Here is a 10,388-nt window from a genome sequence, read left to right as displayed (position 1 = left end):
TGGTGTTGGTTTAAATGCTGAACATCGGTTAGCTGTGCAGGGCTGAAGGAGAGTGAAGCAGTCTGTCAGTCTGAACTCATCGCTCTGCTCTCTGTTTCAGCAGAATATCCAGGCTTCTGTTTGCTGCATGCCATTGGTTAGCAGACATTAAAGTTGTAACCTGATCCAGGCTGTAACTGTGCAGGGGGGTGTGGCAGGGACTATGTGATTGTAGTAAAGACTAATCGTTTCTAACAGCGAGATCCTCGCTGGCATTAGCTACACACGGTGATAGTCCTTGAGGGCATGGTTCTGTGTGTGTGTGTGTGTGTGTGTGTGTGTGCGTGCGTGCGTGCGTGCGTGCGTGCGTGCGTGCGTGCGTGCGTGCGGTGTAATGCATGCTTGTATTTACAAGTCAGGACCTCTGTGTTTAGCTCTGAGAGAGAAGACATTTTTCCCATCAGGCATTGCTGTCAGGCACTGACAATGAGGACCCTGACTGCTGTCACTACCTCCTACATAGTACTCCCTCATCGTGCTCAGTGTCCACTGTGCTCTGGCATCCACTACTTCAGTCTATGTGGTGTATCTGTTCTTTCAAGACGCTATAACGCTGCCTGCCCTACGTGACCCTTACGTAGCTGCTAACCGCCGCCCACAGACTGTGGAGTGTGACACTTTTTTTTTTGATTAACGGATGTATGCGCTGCTGTTCTCTAACCTCCACCCGCTCCACCCATAGCTACATGTACTGGACGGAGTGGGGCGGCAAACCGAGGATCGCCCGCGGCCACATGGACGGCACCAACATCATAACCCTGGTGGATAAGGTGGGCCGGGCCAACGGCCTCACCATTGACTACATGGAGCAGCGCCTCTACTGGACGGACCTGGACACCTGCATGATCGAGTCCACCAACATGGAGGGTGAGGGAGCGCTCACGTGTCACGGGCCTTCTCACGCATGCAGACGGGGTCACGTGCGCACAGAAACCCTCACACGCAGGCAGACACGAACACATACCAGGCCAGCCCTGTACATGCACAGGAACCTCCACCTACCAGGTTGTAACTGGGTCCAGAAACTCACCCTGCATCTCCGTCACATCTGCCATTGTCCCGCGTGTGCCCAACGTGAGCCCCACGTGAGCCCCGCGTGTATCTCACCACCTCTCTCCGTGTGCCCCACAGGCGAGCAGAGGGAGATCGTGGCGGACGACCTGCCACACCCGTTCGGTCTGACGCAGTACCGCGACTACATCTACTGGACCGACTGGAACCTGCGCAGCATCGAGCGTGCGGACAAGCGGAGCGGCCTGAACCGGACCCTGGTGCAGGGCCAGCTGGAGTACGTCATGGACATCCTGGTCTTCCACTCGTCCCGGCAGGACGGCACCAACGAGTGCTCGCAGGACAACGGCCACTGTGCCCACCTGTGTCTGGCGTCGCCGTCTGGAGCGCAGTGCCGCTGTGCCTCGCACTACACGCTGGAGCCCAACGCACGAAACTGCAGCTGTGAGTAACGTGTAGGGAGCGTGATCTCAGTGGCAGGGTGGAGGAGAGTGCTCTCTCAGTGGCAGGGTGGAGGAGAGTGCTCTCTCAGTGGCAGGGTGGAGGAGAGTGCTTTCTCAGTGGCAGGGTGGAGGAGAGTGCTCTCTCTCAGTGGCAGGGTGGAGGAGAGTGCTTTCTCAGTGGCAGGGTGGAGGAGAGTGCTCTCTCTCAGTGGCAGGGTGGAGGAGAGTGCTCACTCTCAGTGGCAGGGTGGAGGAGAGTGCTTTCTCAGTGGCTGGGTGGAGGAGAGTGCTTTCTCAGTGGCAGGGTGGAGGAGAGTGCTCACTCTCAGTGGCAGGGTGGAGGAGAGTGCTCTCTCTCAGTGGCAGGGTGGAGGAGAGTGCTCTCTCTCAGTGGCAGGGTGGAGGAGAGTGCTCTCTCTCAGTGGCAGGGTGGAGGAGAGTGCTCTCTCCATGGTTGGGTGGATCTCAGTTCATGATTGTACAGATCTCACTCGGTTGAGGAACTCCACCCGTACGTGTTCCATGGAGCCTGTTGTAGTGGAAGAAGCAGTGTTATCTCTCCAACCCCACCTCCCCTTCTCACTCTCTCTCTCTCTCCCTCACTCTCTCTTTGTCTCCATCTCTCTCTTTCTCCCTCTCTCTGTGCAGCACCTTCCAGTTTCCTGTTGTTCAGTCAGAAAAGCTCCATCAGCCGGCTGGTTCTGGGTGAGCAGAGTCCGGACATGATCCTCCCCATCCATGTGACCAAGAACCTGCGGGGCATCAGCTTCGACCCGCTTGAGCGCCTCATCTACTGGGTCGACGGCCGCCAGAGCATCCGCAGGGCCCGGGACGACGGCTCTCAGGTCCGTACCCTTCTCACCTCTGACCCCTAAAATGCTATCTTGTTCCTCATTTTCCGGTCCTTCACAACACCTGATCCCACTGTGACCCCACTGTGACCCCAGTGTACTGGAGATTTAGTTCTGTAGTAGTTCAAAAAAGATTGTTCCTAATTAGCTAAAACGTTTATTTTAATTCCTCTGGAAAGAGTTAATGCAAGTTGATTTCTAGATTTAATTTGTCTAGATTAAATTTTCTGCCAGTTTTTTTTGTTACACTGCTGTTCACTATTCACATGGCTCCTTCTGTCACTGACCCTGGAGACTAACTCCACCCCCTTTGGGCTTACATGGTTATCCTGTCAGTGAAACTCCACCCCCTGTTTTAGTAACTCCTCCCCTTGTCTTTGGCCCGACGTGGTTGGCTCCTGACGTTTGTGCAGGCGTCTACGGTGGTTTCCTCCAGCCCTGCCCAGCAGGTGAAGCAGCCCCACGATCTGAGTCTGGATCCCTTCAGCCGCACCGTCTACTGGACATGTGAGACCACCAACACCATCAACATACAGCGCATGGACGGCCAGGCCTTGGGGGAGGTACTGAGGGATGACCTGGACAAGCCCCGAGCCATCGTGGTCAATGCAGAGAAAGGGTGGGTGTGGCCATAGGTGTGGGTGTGGCCATGGGTGTGAGAGGGTGTGGCCATGTTGCAGGTTGCATGTGTGTTCACAGCCATGGCTATAGGTCAGTAGATAAAGAAGCTTCCTGCATACTGGATCAACTGTACAGTATATAGGTTGCTTCTGTAGCGTCTGACCTTTCCAGTTACTATATTGTGATACAGTGTGACTGTTGGGAGCTGGGTAATAAGGTCTAGCTCTAAGGCTGAGCCCAGAGTCCCCTGAGACACCAGCACCACCTTCCACCTCCACCACGACCCCAACACCCCCACGGCTACACCGCTCACCTGCAGCTGGGGAGTGGGTTGGGTGGAGGAGAATCCACCCGTCAGGGGGCTAGTGTGCCCAGAGCTACACTTTCCCAAAGTACTGTGCATAACTCTGTGTGTGTGTGTGTGTGTGTGTGTGTGTGTGTGTGTGTGTGTGTGTGTGTGTGTGTGTGTGTGTGTGTGTGTGTGTGTGTGTGTGTGTGTGTGTGTGTGTGTGTGTGTGTGTGTGTGTGTGTGTGTGTGTTAAATTGAAGCCCATAGGCTACATGGCATCCTCTCCTTCTCTTGTTTGAGTTTGTTTTGCTTTCTTAAGTTTTGGTTTGGGTTCATTCCCCAATGCTCTCACATGTTCCTGGTTATCCCCCTTTTGAACCTCTAAATGCTGTTTTGTTCCTACAAGAACATGGTGATACAGTAGATTCTGAATTTGCCAGTAGAATATTGAATTATTAGCGGGGAGTACAGAGTCGTGTATGTGAGTTTTGAGTTTGGTGTGTTTGTGCCTGAAACTTCACCACGTTGGCCTGGTGTGCCCCGTGGAGAGATGGCCGTCTGAGGCCCACGTTCTGGCCCACGTTCCAGCATGGCCGTAGCAGCCCCCCCCCCCCCCCCCCGCTCTACTGAGACGCCATTTTAAGGCTGGAGGGTTTGGCGGAGGTACCGACTGGCCTTGGTCTGCTGTTCCTCCGGCTGTGCGTGGAACCAGCACCAGCTGCAGACGGAGGGTTTCCAGGAGAGCTGGAGTGTGTGAGGCCCGTCCAGATCCTGGCAGACACACAGCAGGGCACGTGCCACAAATTCACCAAACCTCACGTTTACCACTCGGAAGAAGAAGAAACTCTGACAAATGTCAAAAGATGCAGATTCGACTGGAAGCATATGAAGTGTTCATATGGATAATGAGAGATTGGAACTTCATGCTAAATTGAACTCTCCGTGAACTCTCTGTCTAGTAATGGTAGTGTCTGATAAAGTGTCTGATAAAGAGGTCATCTGTCTGCAGGTTGTGCTCCTCGTAGTCTAATCTGACGGTTCCCCCTGACCCCTGTGATGGCCCCTGACCCCTGTGATGACCCCTGACCCCTGTGTGGTCCTCTCCGCAGGTATATGTTCTTCACCACGCTGCAGGAGCGCTCTGCTAAGATCGAGGGGGCGTCTCTGGACGGCACAGAGCGAGAGTCTCTCTTCACAACCGGGCTGATCCGGCCCATTGCGCTCGCCCTTGACAACAAGCTGGGAAAGCTGTTCTGGGTGGACGCCGACCTGAAACGCATCGAGAGCAGTGATCTGTCTGGTGAGTGTGTGTGTGTGTGTGTGTGTGTGTGTGTGTGTGTGTGTGTGTGTGTGTGTGTGTGTGTCGCTGAATGTGCAGAGCTGGGTGTGATCAGGGCGGAGCTCCAATCAGACAACAACACACGCTCTGCCTGCATATTTAGGGTCACATAAAAGAAAAAAACATTTAAATACAATTTTTTCTCTCTCTCCTCCTCCTCCTCCTCTCTCTCTCTCTGTCACTCCCCCTTCTCTCCTTCTCCCCCTTTTTTCTATCTTTCCAGGGGCCAATCGGATTGTTCTCCAGGACTCCAACATCTTGCAGCCGATTGGTCTGACCGTGCTGGGCGATCACCTGTACTGGATAGACAAGCAGCAGCAGATGATCGAGCGAGTGGACAAGCGTAGTGGGGACGGACGGACCCGCATCCAGGGCCGCATCCAGTACCTGACGGGCATCCACGCCGTGGAGTACATGGACCCGGAGGAGTTCGGTAGGTCACCGGGTCCGCTGTCTGGTCAGCGTTTGCTCTGTGCTGCTGCGTCTAGTGGATGTGAGTTGCGCTGTGGTGGATTTGAGCTGCGCTGTGGTGGATGTGAGCTGCGCTGTGGTGGATGTGAGCTGCGCTGTGGTGTATTTGAGCTGCACTGTGGTGGATTTGAGCTGCACTGTGGTGGATTTGAGCTGCGCTGTGGTGGATGTGAGCTGCGCTGTGGTGGATGTGAGCTGCGCTGTGGTGGATGTGAGCTGCGCTGTGGTGTATTTGAGCTGCGCTGTGGTGGATTTGAGCTGCGCTGTGGTGGATTTGAGCTGCGCTGTGGTGTATTTGAGCTGCGCTGTGGTGGATGTGAGCTGCGCTGTGGTGGATGTGAGCTGCGCTGTGGTGGATGTGAACTGCGCTGTGGTGTATTTGAGCTGCGCTGTGGTGGATTTGAGCTGCGCTGTGGTGCGTTTTGCATGTGTCTGAAATGCACCTGCTGCTCTCTTCACAGCATCTCACCCCTGTTCCCGTGACAACGGCGGCTGCTCGCACATCTGCATCGCTAAGGGAGACGGCACACCACGATGTTCATGCCCTATGCACCTGGTCCTTCTGCAGAACCTGCTCAGCTGCGGAGGTGCAGACCCGACACACACACACGCTCACGCCACAGTTCTACGGTGTCGTACTGTCACGCTAACACGCTTGGCTCCTCCCCTAGAGCCGCCCACCTGCTCCAGTGAGCAGTTCACCTGTGCCACAGGTGAGATCGACTGCATCCCCATGGCGTGGCGTTGCGACGGCATCGCGGAGTGTGCGGACCACAGCGACGAGATCAACTGCCCCGTCTGCTCGGACCTGCAGTTCCAGTGCGACAAGGGCCAGTGTGTGGACGCCCAGCAGCGCTGCAACGGCGTAGATGACTGCGTGGACGCGTCCGACGAGCGAGACTGCGACAGTATGTTCCATCTTCTCCTCCAGAACCTCACCAACACCACAACCCCCAGCTTCACACGTCACGTACACACCTGCATGAACATGTGATGCATCCAACACAACTTTGCTTTGTGTGTGTGTGTGTGTGTGTGTGTGTGTGTGTGTGTGTTTCTCCCATCCAGCCATATGCATGTCCAATCAGTTCCGCTGTAGCAACAATAAGTGTATCCTGAAGAAGCAGCAGTGTGACTCCTATCCTGACTGCCTGGATGGTTCGGACGAGCTCTTCTGTAGTGAGTATCATCACTGCTGTGTGCACACAGGCCACGGGGCTCCGCAGAGTTCTTGTGTGTATAAAGAATGTAAAAACTATCATCACCCAGACAATGGCCATCAAACACCAAAACACTCTCCATCAAACACCAGCATTCGAATAATGGCAGTTGGCTTCAAAATGTTCAGGAGAGCCAGGCGTGTGTTTGTGCATGTTGTGCTCTGATTGGCTGTCTGGTCTCGCCTGTGTCTCCTCAGACTCCCCATCACCAAACGATGAGCGCCACACCAACACCATTGGCCCCGTCATCGGCATCATCCTGTCTGTGTTCGTGCTGGGTGGGATGTGCTTTGTGTGCCAACGCGTGGTCTGTCGTCGCTACAAAGGCCCAAACGGCACCTTCCCCCATGATTACATTAGCGGAACCCCCCACGTCCCTCTGAACTTCATTGCCCCAACCAGCTCACAGCACGGCACCTTCACAGGTACGGCTGGACTGAACCACTGCACGGGGGTCCAACACATTAGCGTGTTTGTCAGAGTGGGGACTGGAATTGTGTGTGTGTGTGTGTGTGTGTGTGTGTGTGTGTGTGTGTGTGTGTGTGTGTGTGTGTGTGTGTGTGTGTGTGTGTGTGTGTGTGTGTGTGTCTGTAGGTAACTCATGTGGGAGATATTCATGTTAATGTGTGTGTGTAGGTATCTCGTGTGGGAGATGTCCGTCTGTGTGTTTGTGTGTGTGTGTGTGTGTGCAGGTATCTCGTGTGGGACATGTTCATGTTAATATGTGTGTGTGTAGGTATCTCGTGTGGGAGATGTTCATGTTAATGTGTGTGTGTGTGTAGGTATCTCGTGTGGGAGATGTTCATGTTAGAGTGTGTGTGTGTGTGTGTGTGTGTGTGTGTGTGTGTGTGTGTGTGTGTGTGTGTGTGTGTGTGTGTGTGTGTGCAGGTATCTCCTGTGGGAAGTCCATGATGAGCTCCATGAGTTTGATGGGCAGCAGTAGTAGTGGAGCTCCTCTCTACGACAGGAACCATGTGACCGGGGCGTCATCCAGCAGCTCCTCCAGCACTAAAGCTGCCTTCTACCCCCAGGTGCCCCCTCCACCTCCACCCACCCCTCCTCCACCTCCACCCACCCCTCCTCCACCTCCACCCACCTCCACCCACCCCTCCTCCACCTCCACCCACCCCTCCTCCACCCCCACCCTATGTGTACGTGTGTGTGAGGCTTACACTTTTGCTGGCTCTTAGATCCTGAACCCTCCTCCATCACCGGCCACAGACCGTTCCCTGTACAACACGGACATCTACTCCTCAAACAGTCCCTCCACCAGCAGGTCCTACAGGTCAGCCACGCTGCATGTGTGTGTGTTCTCATATATGTGTGAATGAACTGTGTGTGTGTGTGTGTGTGTGTGTGTGTGTGTGTGTGTGTGTTCTCGTGAATTCTCTTTAATTTGCTGTGCTTCACTGCCCCCTGCAGGCCGTACATGATGCGCGGTGTGGCTCCGCCCACCACTCCCTGTAGCACCGACGTGTGTGACAGCGACTACACCACGAGCCGCTGGAAAAGCAGCAAGTACTACATCGACCTGAACTCGGACTCGGACCCGTACCCGCCTCCGCCCACGCCCCGGAGCCAGTACATGTCTGCGGAGGAGAGCTGCCCTCCCTCGCCCTCCACCGAGCGCAGCTACTTCCACCTGTGCCCGCCTCCGCCCTCACCGTGCACGGACTCGTCCTGACCACGCCCCTTCGTGGCCCCGCCCCTTTCCTGCACAGACTCCTACCTGTGAACAAAGCAGAGAAAGGAAGGCTACTTAGTGCGTCTGCGCACGTCGCGAGAGAGGGAGCATGGGTGGATGAGTGGGTGGATGAGTGAGTGAGTGAGTGAGTGAGTGAGTGAGTGAGTGAGTGAGTGAATGAGAGTGAACGATACCCTAAAAGTTCTAATTACGTGTACAGAGCTCGTTGCATGGCTGTCTGAGACCTCCCTGTACTGCTTGTGTGCATGAACCATATTCCTCTTCCTGTTTGATGGAAAATGCTTTAGCCATTCAGCATAACTTCACCATGGATGCGCACCGGGCCGCCGACACGTTGAGCCTTTCGTGGGTCGAATTAGGAGCGAGACATTTCAGTCCTGTGAAGAAATACAAAAACCAAAATACCAAACTGATTTAGAGCAGAGATGTTGTACATATGTGTAATTAAGTAAATAATCACGTTGTTGAGGCTGCGTGTACCGCTGTTTCTTTTGTATGTGAATACGAAACGGTTCCAAGCTCATGTTCTGTTAGTTGTGTTTACCAAAGGTGGATTTGCTGCTACTGTACATAATCTTACTCTGAATAATGACATAAGAAATCAGCCAGCAAAAATCACGTCTGTATATGTATATATATAAAAACCTGGCCATAGGTTGATTGTGAAACTGTACTGATACGGCTAATGTTTTAATTGTAATGTTATTAATCTCATAGCAAGATGTCAGCTTCATCCGTGTACAGAATCATATCTGAATATTCATGTCGGATGTCTTTGATCTGAAGGAGTGCGTATGAGTTGTGGAAAGTGTGGACAGGAGTGCTGCTCCTCTTAGCGACCTCTGTTTCAGCGTTGCCTTACAACGCACTCCAACCCCCGCTGCTCTTTTACGAATCGCATGTTGCCAAATCTCCTCTGATGAACACGGGAGATGGTTGGACGTGTGTATGTTGTGTGTGTGTGTGTGTGTGTGTGTGTGTGTGTGTGTGTGTGTGTGTGTGTGTGTGTGTGTGTGTTAGCGTGTATGCGTCTTAGAGGTTCAAGTAAGCTATAGTTTCAGGGAGGGGATTTGGTGCTGTGGTGATGGGCTCCTGAACCTGTTTTTAATGATCTAAACAGTAATGGAGGTTGTTGTTTTTTTATTCAGGAGGTAGAGTTGGATTCAGTGTTGTCTGGAATGTTATTTCCCCTTGTGTCCTGAAAGTTAATCCACAGTTTATGTGAATGCAGAAATCTGTAGCTGACAATAGTAATTGTGCATATGTATTAGATCAACATTGTCTAGATTTTTACATTTCAGAGTTAAGCACTTAAGAAAATATTGTGTCCTAGGGAATCGCTGCAGAAATGTACTGGAGTAATCCTTCAACCCAGTTCTCCAGTAGTTTTAAACATTTCTTGTGTTCAACGTTTCTTATTATTAACTTGAACTAATTAATTTGTGCTGATGATTACCAAACAAAAGTCACAAAATGTGTGAGTCATTGTTCAGCATAGCATTAACAGACCAACCAAAGAGGTTTGTTCCCTCAGACTGGGACTCCCATAGACTGGGAGTTCAGCGTCACCCTGGAGTTTATCGGCCTTGATCACGTGAACCTCGGTCTGACTCGACCCCAAACACTTCCACCTTGCCAACTCCACTTCTGCAGTTTTAATGGCCCCTGGAAAGTAAGGCTCTCTGTGAGCCCTGAATGTGACTGAAAAGAAAAAAATCGTTTGTTGGTGTACCATGCCATGCCTTAGGACCATGCCGGCCAGCCTTCACCGAACCTGTCTGGCTCCTCAAACCTTTAGGGCCAGACACCTGTGTTCACACTACCACTACACAAACCCTTCTAACACTAACCTTAATCCTCATCTTTCGTGGCTAATCCTAAACCCAGCATCCTTTAGGTCTAATCCCAACCCTGATCTCGCTCAGGTGTTACCCTGATTCCTTCAGGTGCAATCCTGACCCTAATCTTTCAGGAATAATCCTAACTCTAATCCTTCAGTATCCCAACCTCAACCCAAATCACCCACAAACCCTACAGATTTTCATTTATATGTACAAATGCCTCATGTAATGCACACTTGTGACAATTTTTGTATCAAAAGCATTTTTATATATAATAAAGGATCTATTTTAAGGAGCTTTGGTCTTGTTCCTTGTTTGATTTCTGTAAACACTTGGAAAATGTCCAAAAAACAATAACAAAGGCGCTGGGCTCTTTCTGCTTATGGTTTAGGTGAGGATAATCTGTTCGACACACCTTTAGTTTGTGTAAAGTTCATATGTTGTCAAGTCTTAATGTTGCCAGCCTTACAGCTCACTGACAGAAGATTTAAATGCAGAAATATTATCACGTTTGTTTAAGAATTTTAAATATGCTCGTTTTTTTTTTATAAAACATCA

The 10,388-nt window shown here is 52.0% G+C and overlaps 1 protein-coding gene across 2 annotated transcripts in view; it reads left to right on the top strand.

Annotated features, from left to right (window-relative positions):
- The window catches only part of lrp5 (low density lipoprotein receptor-related protein 5), a 50,341-nt gene extending 40,216 nt beyond the window's left edge, over nucleotides 1-10,125 (top strand). The window contains exons 12-24 of one of the 2 annotated variants that reach the window (XM_077022331.1): nucleotides 722-906; nucleotides 1,171-1,494; nucleotides 2,142-2,338; nucleotides 2,758-2,963; nucleotides 4,364-4,554; nucleotides 4,817-5,026; nucleotides 5,526-5,651; nucleotides 5,736-5,972; nucleotides 6,133-6,243; nucleotides 6,482-6,709; nucleotides 7,173-7,315; nucleotides 7,475-7,569; nucleotides 7,707-10,125. In XM_077022331.1, the coding sequence (XP_076878446.1) occupies nucleotides 722-906; nucleotides 1,171-1,494; nucleotides 2,142-2,338; nucleotides 2,758-2,963; nucleotides 4,364-4,554; nucleotides 4,817-5,026; nucleotides 5,526-5,651; nucleotides 5,736-5,972; nucleotides 6,133-6,243; nucleotides 6,482-6,709; nucleotides 7,173-7,315; nucleotides 7,475-7,569; nucleotides 7,707-7,968 (2,515 nt within the window). In that variant the 3' untranslated portion in view covers nucleotides 7,969-10,125. Of the gene's footprint in view, nucleotides 1-721; nucleotides 907-1,170; nucleotides 1,495-2,141; nucleotides 2,339-2,757; nucleotides 2,964-4,363; nucleotides 4,555-4,816; nucleotides 5,027-5,525; nucleotides 5,652-5,735; nucleotides 5,973-6,132; nucleotides 6,244-6,481; nucleotides 6,710-7,066; nucleotides 7,316-7,474; nucleotides 7,570-7,706 lie in introns of those variants that run through there. The other variant, XM_077022332.1, reaches the window with a different exon arrangement.
- The last annotated feature ends 263 nt before the right edge of the window (nucleotides 10,126-10,388 follow it).

This window comes from Brachyhypopomus gauderio, chromosome 11, assembly GCF_052324685.1.
Source record: "Brachyhypopomus gauderio isolate BG-103 chromosome 11, BGAUD_0.2, whole genome shotgun sequence".
NCBI lineage: Eukaryota > Metazoa > Chordata > Actinopteri > Gymnotiformes > Hypopomidae > Brachyhypopomus > Brachyhypopomus gauderio.
The sequence above is the reverse complement of the archived record's forward strand: the minus strand, read 5'-3'. Positions and strand labels throughout refer to the sequence as shown.